Source organism: Pleurodeles waltl, chromosome 2_1, assembly GCF_031143425.1.
Source record: "Pleurodeles waltl isolate 20211129_DDA chromosome 2_1, aPleWal1.hap1.20221129, whole genome shotgun sequence".
Taxonomy (NCBI): Eukaryota; Metazoa; Chordata; class Amphibia; order Caudata; family Salamandridae; genus Pleurodeles; species Pleurodeles waltl.
The window spans coordinates 94,822,827-94,840,062 of NC_090438.1; the positions used below are offsets into that span (position 1 = coordinate 94,822,827).

The 17,236-nt window shown below is 46.0% G+C and overlaps 1 protein-coding gene across 4 annotated transcripts in view; it reads left to right on the forward strand.

Moving 5' to 3' along the window:
* The window catches only part of ARHGEF9 (Cdc42 guanine nucleotide exchange factor 9), a 902,972-nt gene that overhangs the window by 707,103 nt on the left and 178,633 nt on the right, over nt 1-17,236 (forward strand). For all 4 annotated transcript variants that reach the window (XM_069210611.1, XM_069210616.1, XM_069210633.1 and 1 more), the window contains one exon: nt 15,657-15,848. In XM_069210611.1, the coding sequence (XP_069066712.1) occupies nt 15,657-15,848 (192 nt within the window). The remainder of the gene's footprint in view (nt 1-15,656; nt 15,849-17,236) is intronic.

Below are 17,236 nucleotides of genomic sequence, written 5' to 3' on the forward strand. Positions count from 1 at the left end.
TTTTTGCACCTATCGGCATTATACAGAAGACATACAGAAACCATGTGATAAAATTAGAAGTCATGGTATACCTGCTCTACATCTATAAAGACGGCGAGATCTCTCTACACCCGGTTTTCCTTGGCCATTCTGACACGGGCGGCTCCTCCACTATGGCTGAGGAGCGTCACTTCCTCCTTGCAAGCAGCAGCAGCTGAAAACCTTTTTTTCATGGTTTTACTGTAAAAGAGGTGGGGCCATGGGGTGTGACATGGACAGAGAGGGAGTGCACTGCACTCCTCCTCAGTGCGCATGTAAGTTTGGCTGGCCATCTCGGGACAGTCAAACATACATGCACACTAGGCTCTCTCCAACCAGGCACTGTGTTGCTGGGTGGAAGAAAGTGGGCAGAGACTCTCACTCTGCCTTGCAGCGCCCTGGCTGGGTGCTCCGTCCAATCCTAACGCTGCTTTCATGCTGCCAGCAGCATGAAAGCAGCGTTAGGACTGGACACAGGCCAGGATGGGAGCCTGTGCCTGCAGTGGAGGACCGTAGCGGAGCGGTGAGAAAGGTATGTTTTTTATTATCATTTTTTTTGGTCATCTCTCCCGCCACGTGCTGTGCCACCCCACCCCTTTTGTCCTTCAGCGAGCTGCAACTGCATTCTGCACTCATACATCCTTCAGGAAGTGCTTAGAAACGCTCCTTATTGCAAAGCCGACTTCTCAATCACTCAGTCAGATGTCTCAGTTGGTGCCTGACACAGGAACATTCACCCTGCGTGTGTTAATCCCTAGTTCACTATTCCAAGTATTTACTGGAATGAGAGCATTAAAACAGGGAATGGACAATTGTGACCTATTCTCCTAATCAGAATTCTTCCTTAGCGGTCAATAATTACTGATATCTGCCTGCGCCAGAAGCATTCTGAAATGTAGGGATCTCTGTCTTCACGGAGTAGCTTTGTTGTACCCTTTCTTTTGTAAACAGCCACTCTGCAAAACAAGCATTTGCGTTTGCTCGAGTTAGAGCTATTAGCGTTGCAAATTTCTAACTGAACTTTTCTTGCCACATAAATTGCAAATGAAAAGTAAAACAGTTGACATAAGCGAGCCGATTCCCAGCGCCATGGCCACCATGAGCATGAGCACAAAGGATAGACACAAAAGGAAAAAGAAGTTCGCTTGCAGTCAAATGTATCGGCGAACGTGCAATTATCCATGTAACAGGGGCAGTCTGCAAGGAGGTAACAAAACTGCCCCCAGAGGGACAAACATAAAGCATTTACCAATGATAACAAAGGATTTTTGAAAGGCAAACCCATGAACGAGTGATAGTGATGGGCATGCGGTGGGCGTGGTTAAAAGCCCACAGATAGATTACAACAGGTCAAAGCGCTCGCGCGTTCGACCTAAAAAGACTTGCCTGACATGCCCTTTGTTGTTGTCTTTCTTTTATTGTCTTGCCATTTGGGCTCATGTTCTTCCTTTGGACAGGGTCAGTGGCATCACATGACACGAGGGCATATGGTTGAAACATCAGTGACTATTCCTTTGTTTCTGGCACATTTTGTCGACCTGAAGACGGGAGAGATGGGTGGTGGAGGGGATCATGTGCTGTAATGTGCGGTTCCTCTAGCAATGGTAAGTTGTTTGTGCTTTTGCTGAGGCCATGGTCTGAAGGGAAGATAGAAGATCTTTATTGCCCTCAGCTTTGGGAAATAATGCTGTCTGTACCCCGCTGTCTCTTTATTTAAACCTTCTGCTCGGGCCCACAAATGCAGGAAGTAACAAAGGTCCTCAAAAGTCTGATGCACAGTTTAAAGTTGGGCTCAGTAGCAGTGGGAAAGAGTCCTAGATAGAGGGAGGTGGAGCCACAGCCTCAGGGAAGTTGAGGGCATCCGATGTTGTAGAGAAGTTCTGGAGAGGAGGTCGGGCATGGTTTGGCTTAAATCATAATCAACTGGACACACTGATGCAAAACAGGGAACACAAATTAGAGAATTTAACTGATCATCTTTTTTGTTTTCCATACTACTGTACTCGAAAAAAGTGGTAGACGTTGGCGTGCATTTGGTCCCTGGAGGGACCGCGCGGATCTAATATGGCCAGGGTTTCCTTTAGGCAAAAGTTGACAATAATGATATCAGTTGGGATCAGGTCTAAGTGAATTTATGGATTATGTGCTAGAAAAGGGGGCTTGCTGATACGTCTGTGGAAGCACGTGTTCCTCTGGGCCAGGATCTTGTAAATTCAAGCATATATGCTCCTTCTATGCGTCTCCGAATCCCAGTGGATCAAAAAGTTTAAGGAAAAGTCGCCGATTGTGGTTGTGAGTTATGAGGCCACCCTCATTGTAATGATACAAATGCCTTCTGGCTACAATTGATGTATGTGCAGAACTTTTAGTTTACGAGTCCAAAATCTACTATTGAGGGTCAATAAAGGAATCTCCGACACAGAGTTCTTCAACTGAGACTTACAAGGATTGTAGATCTACCTGAGCAGCTAGTGGATTTTCAGTTCAGAATCAGGTCTCTTTGCCACCAGGGTCAATCCACACACATCACTATGCAGAGGGAGGTGGTTGGTTGGCGCGCATAGCCAACAGGTTTTTTATATCCCATCTCATTTGCCACTGAACCATGTAAACATATAAAAGGCTTCTCAAAGCTTTAGGTGCAGCTGATCAGTATCGATAATTATTAGTTATAAAGCTCTGTCCTTTGCCATCAAGATACAGTGGAATAGATTGTATGGACGCTATTTGTGTCTGGAGTAGTGATCTAGGTAATAAGGCCCCTTACCACCCAGAAAAAGTGGCGTAGATTATATAAACCCTATGCCGTCCTGGAATAGTAACACGGGTAACACGGATGTCTGCTGCAAAGAGACCGTGGCATGGATTTTAAAGACCGGTTGCCACCCTGGAATAGTGACATTGGTGTTATTTGGCTTTGACACTGAGAGACAGTGGCATTGTTAATAAGGGCTGTAAAGAATGACATATTTTTGTAGTGGAATGCCATTTTGTTTGCCTCTGTATGCTATGACACTGTCAAAGCGCCATGGTTCGCCCTCCCAAAAAAACAATGCCAAATAGTTTGGACTCAATGGACTCAATTGTCTTATTTAACGTTCCCGTAAGGCCTTGGTACATTGGTGCAGGGAAAGTACAAGTGGCAAAGATGGTAAATGTCTTCTGAGTACTAGTAATTAATCTGAGGCCCCATCCAGTCCATCGTGTTTTATATGGCCACCGTCGGTCCCGTGCTTCCCATGCCACTGGATTCAAGCTAGCCTGACTGATGAGGGGTGAAACCCCGAAACCGGTCCCAGGATGCTTGTTTCCAGTCCAGGGAAGACCTGGCCTGGCAGTTCGGGCTGGACTGTTCCCATGGGGAACAGGGTCAAGACTGATTTGCATATGGCTGGGTCCAAACTGGAATGGCATGGGCAGAAAAAAAACGATAGATTTAGGCCCAGATCTCTGTACTGGGGGTGAATGTTTTACATTGTTCAGAATTCCGTCCATCACTTGTTCTTTTTGCATTTGTTGCCCTAAGTGGGAAGGGTATTGCCAGGGTATGCCCAGACGTGGGTCCCGTGCTTCCCATGCCACTGGATTCAAGCTAGCCTGGCTGATGAGGGGTGAAATCCCGGTCCCAGGATGCTTGTTTCCAGTCCAGGGAAGACCTGGCCTGGCAGTTCGGGCTGGACTGTTCCCATGGGGAACAGGGTCAAGACTGATTTGCATATGGCTGGGTCCAAACTGGAATGGCATGGGCAGCAAAAAAACGATGGATTTAGGCCCAGATCACTGTACTGGGGGTGAATGTTTGACATTGTTCAGCATTCCGTCCATCACTTGTTCTTTTTGCACCGTGCCACCTCAGGCAGGAACCAACCATATGCAAATCAGCCTTGATTCAGCTCCAGTGGGAACAGTCCAGTTCAAACTGCCAGGGCAGGTCCCAGAAGAACAGGAACGCAAGCATCCCCAGATAGTTTTTTGCCTTTTTGGTCCTTGTCAGCAGGGTGCAACTTGAGCGCTACGGCGAACACATGACCCATACTTAGGCATACTAAGAAACCCTGAAATCGAGGAGTAAGCTATGGGTACTACAAGATTAAACCTTTCAAAATTCTTTGTGAATCGGACCATGAGTGTCGCATTTGCTCCTGAAGCATGGAGACGGTTAAGATGCGGCTTACGGTCTCCAATCCTCATCGCCTTCCTACTGGGAGTACACCAGTGGCCTGGCTCGCTGACACAACCCGGCCTTAGCAAAACCTGTTTTTCAATGCACCCTGATAAGTTTTCTGATTCTCATCCATGTCTTCATGGCTTGTGGTGCTATAAGCCTCTCCCCATCTGTTAACAATTTATGCCAGCGCGTTGCAAGGCCCCAAGGACACCATGCTTTGTATGCACGGCACCTGAATGTTTCAACTTATAGCCAAGGCTTCATCAATCTTTTGCACCACTTTAGAATATTTAATCACAAGAAAAATATATGTGTTAACATTATTGATCATAGCGTTCGAGGCACTTGGTTCAGCGGAATCTAATGTTGGGGGATTTATAGAATGACTCCTTGCTTTGCAAACAAAATTCAAAAGAATTATCCTTTAGGCGACTCAGTATAAGCTGGCAACATTATTGGCTATTTCCATTTTTTTTTAAACATATTAATTCTTACTTTTTGCCTAAGGGTTCACGGTGAAAATAAAAAGTTATACTTGTTTGGCATTATTTCTGTTATTCAGTCCATTTGGGGGATTTCCCGCCCACTCCACCTTCTAACCACACATTTTTGGCACCGGTCCCCTACTCTATAAAATATTACACAGGAACTGGAGAGACAGCTGGTGATGTGGTGGTTGGAAGGAGCGCTCTTTAATTATATATAGATGCTGGAACGAAAGAGAGTTCTTTGGAAACCCGGCTGACTAAATCACAGCTTTGGCGCTTCAGTAGTCACGCCTGAAATGTGCCTAGCCATCTTTTAGGGACAAAGTTGCTGCCAGAAGGCTGACCAACGATGCTACAAAAATTGCTTTTTTGTACCGACCTGAGTGAAAGTGTTTTGGATAGTTTACACATTGATGTTGCATCTTTCTGACCATCAAGCATGATATCTGTAGGACAATCATTGCATTTAATAGTATGCAAAACTTTTTGTTACAGAATGTCATGTAATGGCAGGTGGGGGGTGTTCTCTGCTAAAGCAATATGTTGTGTATGGGGGACTGGAGTTCAACATTCTCCACACAGAAGCCAAGAGTATCATTCTCGCTTTTTAGGACCTTTTCCTGTATGGAAGCGAGAAACCTCGCATCAAACAAAAGAGCAAGGCTCGGACTGTCTAAGTTCTTTGTCCAAAGATGAGCCTGGTTATCCTTTCTTTTCGTAAAATATATTTATTGTTTTTTTTTTCTTTCCTAGAAATATCCATTAGACTCAACAAGACATCAGTCCAGTATATAGAGAGAAAAAATACTAAAAGGTAACCATTAGAAGAAAGTCCACAGTGCAATAACAATCTTAGTGATACAAATAAAAACAACTAGTATTGATGTGCTACACATCCTGAATACTAGTGTTTAATTATCAGCACATGACCAACACATTTTCAAAGAGTCCTGTAGCAGTCTAGCAACAAGGTCTTTCCGAAGGATCTTCAAATGCCCTTTGTTTCTGTACAACATCCTTTCCAACCCAGCGAAATACATTGTTTGCCTTCCAACTCTACGCTCAACTTTGATTTACTCTTCCAATTCTGAAGTATCAATAACTTGCTTCATATCAACCTTAGTAAAACAGGAAGCAGCTCTTTCTGCCTCTTCATATCAGGGAACCAATACAATTTTCCACATCAAATTTATTGTATCCATTACTAAGACAGTTCACAAAATCACATAATTTCTGGGAAAGAAGACATCTCGAACCTCCTTTTCATGGAGGGTCAAGTGATGAGTAACCCACCTCTTCTACAGGTAAAGAGGACAATGAAAAGATACTAATGGCTCCACCCAGCTATTTTGTTACTGAAAGAATACAAAGCAACCCTCATCAACAACAAGTAAGCATCTTTCATCGCTTGTTTCCGCTGTCCATTGTGACTGCATGCAATCTCTGCAATGGAAGATAAATAGAGAAGGACTGAGGGGGTCTAATCATAAGAGGAGCATAGCCAATCATAGTAGGTGCCACAGCTGCATGTTGTCCTTGGATAACCTTGGCAGCTTCCCTGCGCCTCATGGCCTCAGTGTCCATTGGTGGCAGCAACAGGAGCAGAATGTAAACTTGGCTCTAAGATCCGTGCTTACTTCTGTTAGTCCACACTCGTCGCTGATAAGATGCTGTTGAGGGTGCCAAGAGTCAGCAGCGGGTCAACCATTGTGACATCATTGGGGGGCAGGAGAAAAGGGTGCATAATATCGCTTCTACTAAACCTCATATATATTTTGTCAAATTAATATCGTACTAAAGCCTTTCTATTTATACAGACGCTGCTTACGGCAAAAAAATTGCAAGTTTCCAGCTAGCTTTTTGAAATTGAACGAGGTGCTATCCCTTTCTATTCTCAGGTGAGGGGTGTACTCTGCAGGCAGTTTCTGACATTCTTGTAACACTTGCAGAAGATATGACTATAGAAGAGATCTTTTGTGGGTTCTCAGGGTCTCCATAATGACAAACAGCCGGCTGTATTTGGTGTTTGCGAGATGAGAAAAGTAAGTTTGTTTGCACCCCAGCCTTGAAAGATTTCCTAACAGGGAAGACATTTTAGCGTGTCTACATTTCTGATCCACATTGTCTCATGGAGCCTTGTGTATGCTCCTTTTAGTAGTTGTATCACATCTTGCAAGCTTTGCCATCAGTTGATGCATGGTAACTTGTGTTTGGGTAAAGCCAGAAGCTTGATTTCTCTTTCATTGAGGAGTATATCCTTATTCAAAGGCTAACTGCTTGATTTCCAATCAACTCTAGCAATTATCCTTCAATCAGATTTTCAGACAAAACACTCTTTTGCTGTTTACTTAATAGATGCCTTTCCAGGAGTTAACTCTGTTGTGGAAAAAACAAAGCCTGTTTACAGCAAGGGGATTTGGTTTACCTGAGAAATTGTCTGAGGAATCTAGAATATGTACCTCTCGAGCCAATTCCGGGTGCCCAGAGCTGGGCATACGCTGGGTGCAGCCCCGTATTCTGTCGCCTTCACCTCAGTCCTTTTAAGTTAGCGAACCTTAAGGGGCTATAGCACAAAGCTATGGCCCATATTAGGCAGACCTCATAATTCCTCCGGAAACATTCACTCTTTCTTTCTTGATGGCCAGCTCATAGCTGAGGAGGTCTGTCAGCAGCATCTTAATCTCTGAACTTCCTCTATTACTTCACCTTTCAGTGAGAACTTATTCCTTTTCGCTGTTGCACTTGCTGACCTTGGACAAGTAGAATTGCCTTTTTGGATAGTTACTGTACATTTAATATTCCTTGTAATATTTCTCGATTGTGGAGATACAATGATGATGGTCTTGCTGTAGGTGCATGCCAAACCAGATCACCTGCATATAACAGGATATTCATTCTTCGTTTGCTCTACTTTTCATGTCCTTTGGTACGTTTCTACCAGAAGGTCAGTCAGATCCATGATATAGATTTTGTGAAGGAGGGGAGAAATCAGTGTCTTTGCTTTTCTATGTATACAGTAGTAAATTGTTCTATTTGCTGGCTACGGCAGCCAAATCTAATTTAGGATGTTGAGTAGGCATAACGTCAGTGATCAGATTTACTAGGTGGCGATTTATATTGTTTTTTTCTAAGTCTGGCCATAAAAACACGTGGTTGGTAAAGTTAAGTGTTGAAGAATAAACTAGGAAAGTGGCAAACAGTGGCCCCTTCTTTGCTGCTGCATATTGAGTGTCTGCGTTGGTAGTGGTCGCCAGGACTCATCTAAAGAGTCCTTGATCGAGGATCACAATCTGTTCTCTAGTCACCCAGTTGTAGATATTAGTGAAAATGTTTGCATCTGCGTGAACCAGTGTATGATCCTTCTCTCCCCTTCCTTTAAAGGGCCATCCATGGACCAATGTCACAGTAGATCTCAAAACCCCAGCCGACGTCATAAAGGAACAAACATTCTAGAATGTCTGTTGTTGGTGATTATTAGGGATAAAGGACTGGACACTTTCATGCTCCGGATTCTAGCTCTCTTTTTATGAATGCTTTACTCTTGGGGTCTCTTGTCTACCATGGCATGCCCATGCTGATGTTCCTTGAATATCCCTGATACTAAGATGAGAAGTTGTGGCCATAACTTTCTTGGAAAGTAAGTAGTACATTGCCTGAAACCTCAAGGGGCCTGGACTTGTAGAATCAGTATCAGATAGAGCAGTTTATGACAAATCTAAATTTTGTGATCAGAGCTCATTAGAATGAACCAAGCTGGAGGCACATCAGGGATGGGGTGTATTTCCAAAGGGGGTAGAGTGACTCCTGAGCCACAGCTGCCACTATGGGTCCTGGTTGCAACGGCCATCAATGAAAGACCACCTTTATCTTCATTCAGACTTCAAGAACAAAGGAGTAGGAACAGTGGGTGCATTGAGTGTGCTTGAGTCATGCAATGTTGCAGACTCTTCCGCGAATGCTGCCGTTGCTATTTTTGAAAGCATTTCACAATGCAATTGTGCGCAAACCCAGGGGAGTACAAGGACTTCTGGGAACAACGCGTTCTAAAAACATCACTGGAAGATAAAAGCAGCAGCACCGACCCATGGTCTCTTATATAAGCAAACAAAAGCTTTTGCAGCTCTGCAACCCAGCAGACCTGAGAGACAGTCTAATGCTTCCGTTGATGAACCAGAAGTGAGAGATTGTGAATCCGGCTGTCGCTTCCAGTTCATTGTGCGCTGGTGTTTTTACTGTAGGATGACCATGGAAGAAACACGGTTCACGAAAGGAAGAAGCTCTCAGCCAAAGAGATTGACCAGCAAAAATCACACAAGCCCACTTTATTTGGAGGGACTTCTGCCCTTTTAGGAGGGTTTCTCCTAAAGGATAATGCATGCCCTTCTGTAGTGCATGCAACCATGCCTGATCTCAGGACGACTTCTCAAGACTCGCTCCTGGTTCTCGTTCACTTGCTCCTTTGAGTAGTGTTTTTAGAATGATTCTGTCCATTCTCTCGCCATTACTTGCTTCATCTATTATAATGGATGAATAGCAGCATCCCATTCAATGCAATTTATTACTGTACGTAAGATCTAGGATCATTGCATTCCCAGATCTCAGTGGTGATAAAGATGGATCCTTCCCATACTAACCTTACGGCAATGACTATCAGATATCGCCTTTCTCATTTGTGTTATTGTAATTGTAACTGTCTTCACCTTCTTCAATAGCAGATAAGGTAGCTAGGAAGAGGTGCAGTAGAGTTACAGGCCTTTTTACTAAACTTTAACTAAAACATGATTAATTCACAAATGTGCTGGTTGGTTCACTGGCTTCTGGTTGAGCAGTGCATCAGTTCCAAAGCCCTTACAAGTAGATCAGTGGCAGTATCATACAACGTGGCCAAGGGGCCAACGGCAGGGTGCACCACAATCAGCACTCCGGGGGACTTTGGTATTGTAGAAGAGCCACTGACGCTAAATACGTGCGTCGCATCTCAAGGAGGCGGGCCCTCGTTTACAGAGAGAATGGTTCAAAGCAATTGATGGAATCCTGTGCCTTCGTGCCTGTGTCACATTAAAGACTTGGGTGCAGTGTCAAAAAGACCTTCTGCCTATATATGCATCACATGGAGGTGCCCAGTCAGTGTCCCCCCTTAGATCCTGCCCCTCAAGAGGTACAGTGGTCTTACGGACCCCAGACATCCAACTTCTACCTGCAGAGTGATTCCTTAAATTCGAGGCAGGGTCACTACCTGCATTGTAGGGTGGACCGGTCGCCTCAAACACCTGGGCTGCATTTCACTAATGTGCTGTTCGCAAGACAAAAGCCGAATGCACGCACTTAGTGGTGTGTGATGACGCACACTGGGACAGTGTGCCTCATCTATAACGCGCCCTCCTGGACTCTTGGCTTCTGGGCTCTCCATTTCTGATTCAGAAATGAACCAGATTTACCCCAGATGGGCATCAGCAGCCCTCTTCTGCTTTTCTTTTCCAGGTTCCACGATTTGGGAGAGCTTATTGAGACGCTCAGGCGTTCTCAGGGCATTATGTAGTATGTGTCCCGATTTATATCCATGGTGTGTAGTACTACATGTCGTTTTGCAACCCTATCATAAATATGTTCTTCTTGATGGATGGTGTTGATTTTTTTCCCTACTGCATTCCGCCCCCATGTTTTTGGCTGTGTTAAGAAGCCCCTGAGGTTCAATGACATAATTCAGTCTCCCCCCTTCACTTGCTTCTAGCTAAAGAGCTCCTATGAAGTTTTGCAAAGTTCGCGATTTTTCACATTTTAGGAGGTTTGCACAATTTATCAGTGTTTACCCTTCTCACCATGTGCAGAGGTTTTCTCCACACTGCAAGATCAAATCAAATCATTAATATTTATAAAGCGCGCTACTCACCGGTGCGGGTCTCAAGGCGCTAGGGGAAAAAGGGGGGGTTATCGCTGCTCGAACAGCCAGGTCTTTAGGAGTCTCCGGAAAGCGGAGTGGTCCTGGGTGGTCCTGAGGCTGGTGGGGAGGGAGTTCCAGGTCTTGGCCGCCAGGAAGGAGAAAGATCTCCCACCCGCTGTGGAGCGGCGGATGTGAGGGACAGCAGCGAGTGCGAGGCCAGAGGAGCGGAGGAGGCGGGTGGGGACGTAGAAGCTGAGGCGTCTGTTGAGGTATTCCGGTCCCTTGTCGTGGAGGGCTTTGTGTGCGTGGGTGAGAAGTCGGAAGGTGATCCTTTTGCTGACTGGGAGCCAATGCAGGTGTCTCAGGTGTGCGGAGATGTGGCTGCTGCGGGGTATGTCGAGGATGAGGCGGGCCGAGGCGTTTTGAATGCGTTGCAGGCGATTTTGGAGTTTGGCAGTGGTCCCGGCGTAGAGGGTGTTGCCGTAGTCCAGGCGGCTCGTGACGAGGGCGTGGGTCACGGTTTTTCTGGTGTCGGCGGGGATCCAGCGGAAGATCTTGCGGAGCATGCGGAGGGTGAGGAAGCAGGCGGAGGACACGGCGTTGACTTGCTTGGTCATGGTGAGAAGAGGGTCCAAGATGAAGCCGAGGTTGCAGGCGTGGTCTGTGGGGGTCGGTGCGGTGCCGAGGGCCGTAGGCCACCAGGAGTCGTCCCAGGCGGACGGGGTGTTGCCGAGGATGAGGACTTCCGTTTTTTCAGAGTTCAGCTTTAGGCGGCTGATCCTCATTCAATCTGTGACGTCCTTCATACCCTCTTGTAGGTTGGTCTTGGCGCTGGCGGGGTCCTTGGTGAGGGAGAGTATAAGTTGGGTGTCGTCGGCGTAGGAGGTGATGATGATGTCGTGCTTACGTACGATGTTGGCGAGGGGGCTCATGTAGACATTGAAGAGTGTCGGGCTGAGTGATGAGCCTTGGGGTACGCCGCAGATGATCTCGGTGGGTTCTGAGCGAAACGGAGGGAGGTAAACTCTTTGGGAACGGTTAGAGAGGAAGGAGGCGATCCAGTCCAGGGCCTGGCCTTGGATTCCGCTGGAGCGGAGGCGGGTGATTAGGGTGCGGTGACAGACGGTGTCAAAGGCAGCCGAGAGGTCGAGCAGAATGAGGGCGACTGTTTCACCGTTGTCCATCAGGGTTCTGATGTCGTCAGTGACTGAGATGAGGGCGGTTTCAGTGCTGTGGTTGGTTCGGAATCCGGTTTGTGAGGGGTCGAGCAGGTTGTTGTCTTCCAGGAAGGTGGTCAGCTGTTTGTTGACGGTCTTCTCTATTACTTTGGCTGGGAAAGGCAGAAGAGAGATGGGGCGGACGTTTTTCAAGTCGCTCGGGTCAGCCGTAGGTTTCTTTAGTAGGGCGTTGACTTCGGCGTGTTTCCAGCATTCGGGGAAGGTAGCAGAAGAAAAAGAAGAGTTGATGACGGTCTGGAGGTGCGGGCGATGATGTCGTTGGCTTTGTTAAAGATGAAGTGCGGGCAGGGGTCCGAGGGGGCGCCGGAGTGGATAGAGTTCATGATGGATTTGGTTTCTTCCGTGTTGATGTGGGACCAGTTGTTGAGGGTGATGGCCGTGGATGCCGGTTCGGTGGTGTTTGGTTGGGTCTGGTGTCCGAAGCTGTCGTGGAGGTCGCTAATCTTGCGATGGAAGAAAGTGGCAAGGGATTCGCACAGATCCTGTGAGGGCGTGACGGCGTTGGCGTTGGCGCTGGGGTTGGAGAACTCCTTGACGATGCTGAAGAGTTCTCTGCTGTTGTGTCTGTTTTTGTCCAGTCTGTCGGTGAAAAAGTTCCTTTTGGCAGCACGGATCAGGTGGTGGTGTTCGCGGGTAGCGTTCTTGAGGGCGGTCATGTTGTCAGCGGTGCGGTCCTTGCGCCAGGCTTTCTCAAGAGCGCGACAAGTTTTATTTGATTCTTTGAGGGTGTCCGAGAACCAGAGAGGTTTTTTGGTGTTGGTCTGTCGATGCGTGCGTTTGAGGGGAGCAAGGATGTCTGCGCAGTTGGAGATCCAGTTTGTGAGGTTGAGGGCTGCGTCGTTGGGGTCGGTGGTGAGGGTGGGTTGGTTGGCGGCGAGTGCGGAGAAGAGTTGCTCTTCGGGGATCTTGTTCCACTGTCGACGAGGGATGGGTTGGGTGTGGAGGTGGCGGGTCTCGCGTCGGAATGTGAAGTGGACGCAGCTGTGGTCGGTCCAGTGTAGGGCGGAGGCGTGGCTGAAGAAGACGTGTTTGCTGGCGGAGAAGATGGGGTCAAGCGTGTGTCCGGCGATGTGGGTGGCGGTGTTCACCAGTTGTTTGAGGGCGAGGTTGGCGAGGTTGTCGAGCAGGGTGGTGGTGTTGGGGTCGTTGTTTTGTTCCAGATCATATCAACTCCAGTCAAATGCAGCCACAATGCGGAATGCGTGCAGGCCTTTTCTCTGCATGGTTACGTTACCCTTTGGAGAGTTTTTTCTGTCCACAGAGGTAGGTGGTAGCAGAAGTTTTTATTTTCTGTAAGCACACCTGTTGCAATTTAAACTAATGCAGATTTCAAGATTTCGAGAACATTGAAAGAAAACCAATTTCCCTCAATGTCCCTCAAAACGTTTCTCATTCAGTTGCATTAAGTCTCAAGGCATCCTTGCTTTTCCTTGCCCACAACATCAGCTTCCTTCCAACACCTGTTTGCGCCTAAAGTGTCTATAAAGTGGGGTGAAACTCACTGGTGTTCGCTCCTGCAAGTGAGGGAAACGTCAAACTACAGTGAAAAGAAGATAGACCTAAGGTAGAATGGTGCCTAGATCTGACATTGGCATCTCTGGACTCGAAGGGGTAGGATGCAGGGTAGCCAGTGCTTCAGAGGATGGCATCCTTAAGGAATGTTACAGTGTGTGCTCCCAAGAATCTCAAATCCCTGTCACAAGACCAACCATGAAACCTGACATCATCTACAGCCACCGACCCAGAGTTACCCAGATGCCCAATCAGTAATCAGAAGCACAGCAAAGGAGCCCATGTCTGGAGGGGGCAAAGCAGGATGCTACCTTGGGAAGTCATGGACCCCCCCCCCCACCATCCCCAATACTCATTTCATAACAAAACCATGGGAATATAAGACTACGTGGGACCTTTCTGCATGTGTAGGTTTTATATATGTTTAGCAGTCATCCCACAATCCCTTCTCTCCATGTACACCCTGTTTGCAGACTTCTTTCTATCAATTAGTCAAGGCGCTGGAGCCATGAGGGGAAAGGCAAGGCGAAAGCAGTGTGAACGAGGGAACAGCAAGGAGAAGGCACACAAAAAAATTGGGGGAAAGAAAGCAGTGAGAACGAGGGAAGATCAAGGAGAAGGCACACAAAAATGGGGCAACGCAATGAGAAAGCAGTGAGAACGGGGGAAACGCAAGGAGAATGCACACAGAAATGGGGAAACGCAATGAGAAAGCAGTGTGAACGAGGGAACAGCAAGGAGAAGGCACACAAAAATGGGGCAACGCAATGAGAAAGCAGTGAGAACGGGGGAAACGCAAGGAGAAGGCACACAGAAATGGGGAAACGCAATGAGAAAGCAGTGTGAACGAGGGAACAAGGAGAAGGCACACAAAAAGGGGGATACGCAATGAAAAAAGCAGCGAGAACGAGGGAAAAGCAAGGAGAAGACAGGAGCAAGAGCAATGCAATGCACGGGGAGCGCTGGGGCTGAGCTAGGACTGCATAGAAAAGTGTTGTTAGTCGGTCTCCTCTCACACTAGCAGCTAATTAGTGCAATACTGATGTGCCCTGGGGCTTTTTTTTTGCTCTGAAGCAAATTATTTGCAATATGCCCCCACCTCTGTGAGCTGGAGATACACTACTCATGGTCTTTTTATTCCTAGAAGCTGAAGTTGTATAGTTTATGTAGTGTCATAGACATCCTTCGTAGTCCATAGGAAGGGGTTGTGTGTTCTAAATTCCACATGGCTTCTCAAATCCATGATGTTTTGGCAAAGCCTCTGGTGTTCAATTAGGGAAGCCAGACTGATGCATTATTCATTATATCTAGAGGTGGGAGGAGTTTTAATATTGTCTACAAAGTTGTGCGAAGCTCATAAACTTAACAGTTTGTCAAGGGTGCAAAGCTTTGTGAGTAGCTTTTGCAGAAGAACTTTTCTACATAACCTTCCTTTGTGAATTCATCCTTCCACTAAATTGAGATTTGGCAGAGAGTTTTTTTTCTGTAGAACCTGTAGCCATAGTTTTTGCTGCAATGTTTTTTTAAACTGCAAGTTTTATGAAGTTTGCAGGTTTGTTGTTAGAAAAAACACAAGAGTTATAAAGGAAAAGCTCTGCATCTTTTTGCATTCTTTCTAAAAATAGCTTTATAAAGTTTGCAGATGGAAAGCTTTGCAACTTTCCACTCTCTCCTCTTCTCAAACCCACCATAGCTGTTTTGAAAGTGGACATAACTAGGTCTATGAATTTAAAACCTCAGCTGAAAGAGAAAAAATGAGACCACATCAATGAAAGGTTTACAAACCCTGTCTTACTAGGAAGATTGGTATGGAAGGCCCAGGCAAGACTTATTTTGGGGCCTCTTGTAAAGAACAAATTTGAATGTTATTCCCCATTTCCTTCTAATTCAAGCCAACACAATACCAAACATTACTAAATTATATTTATATTTCCCACGTTGGACCCCAGTAGTCAAAGTTCGCTTTCCCATGGGGCCCCTTGGAAGATGGGGGTCCTGGGTAATTGCCCACTTTACCCATGCCTTAAAATGCCGCTGATGCCTGCTCCGCAAGAAGAGTCACGTCTTGGATAATGACTACTACTTAGAAAATACTTGGTTACCTCATTTTATGACATGGGAGCCGGCCATTGTTTGCGCAGAATCTGTTAAACTTTAGTGGTCTGTCGCTGCACCGAGAACCTGACGCTGGCTTTTCCATGTCTTTAAAAAGGGCCATACACAAATCCTCAATGAGCGTTGGGTTTCCTTATCGTCATAAGCAAAGTTATTAATAGTAACTCTTGTTCACTGAAAGTGTCATAGTTTTGAGCATGGCCATTTGCTCACTAACTTCTCATGTTTTCTTGCAGCTATGGGTGAATCAAGAAGATGGAGTCGAGGAGGGAACCAGCGAAGTCCAGAATGGGCACTTGGACCCAAACTCGGACTGCCTCTGCATCGGCAGAACCCTTCAGAACCGCGATCAGATGAGAGCCAATGTAATCAATGAAATTATGAGTACCGAACGCCACTACATCAAGCATCTCAAAGACATCTGTGAGGTAAGTCAATCTGTGTCCCCCAAGACACTAGCTTATGGTCTGCAGGTATTCTTGAAACAAGCATTGGCAATGCTAATAGGTCTGTATTTAAAGGAATGTCGTCTGGTAATGTGCAGCACTACAAGTAAATAGCATGGGAATGGATATGCATTTATGTGGAATCACAGAACTATAGAGTAATGTTGGTGCAGGTTAGAAGATCTGGTGACAGTTGCACTGTCAAGCCATGTAGGTTAATGACCGCCCTCCTACAATCTGATTCTGCGAGAGAAAACATAAGTTATCTAGTTATCTAAGACACTTTAATAGCATTACACTGTCATGTGTGTACCCCTGAAAGTTGAAGAACAGGCAAATGTACAAATAAAATGAAAACAGCTGTGTGGGGAGGGAGCACTTTTTCTTTTGTGAGAGCAGACAACTTCTGCCCAATCAAAAAGGCATGTACTCCTGCCTCCTAACATGTGGGTGGGCCCAAAGCCACTCTCTACTGATGCTCACATAATTGTCTGGAGACAGCTGTACCTTCAAGCTAGACCATAAACAGAACCTCCACTCTCCCTGGTGTAAAAATCCCAAACATTTTCCCAATGTCAACCTATCTGTAGAGGGGCAAGGACTGCAAGTAAATGCTCACAAATTTATGAACGCTTAAACTACATTGTTTTATAATTTTGGCATTATTGCTACTGATACTATTGTGAGACATTGAGTGTTGCACCAACAACTATGAGCATGTGCATATATTGTAGAAGAGGAGAGGCTGTTAGTCTGTAGCTGTGGAGCTTGCATTAAGTGTTCAGTGAAAATAGCAGAAATGCATTCTAAAATGTACAGTGGTGTTCTTTGGTGGGACTTACAATTTCCAAAATGGGTACTTTTGTGTGTCAGACATAGTGCTTTCAGAAATAGGACAGTTGTTCAAGAGAGATTGTCACTGGAAAATGTTTAAGCAAGCCATACTTCCTAGATCGCAACCATTGACGAAGGAGGGATTCTGCTGAGACTTAATAAATTCATTTCTGTAAGGTGGTTGATTAGACATTGTTTTCTCCCATCACTTCATATGTTTTATAGAAATTAATTGCACTCTCTTTTTTCTCAGCCAGGTTTGTACAGTAACAGTTCTGCTGCATACACACATGCATACTTACATAAAGCTATACATAAATTAAAATTGCAATCCCTGTAAAGGAAAGGCGGACACTGTGTTTGTATTTACGTATTTGCACCAGGCAGATGCTCATGGGACTCTGCATCAGAGTGTCATATGGTTTCTGTGGTTTGGAGTCCACATTACTTTGGAACCCATAGTGCTTCGGTGTGAATGACTTAGTCTCTGAGCACTAGGTGAAGCATGGCTTTCGCGTGTTGAGAGGTCAGCCATT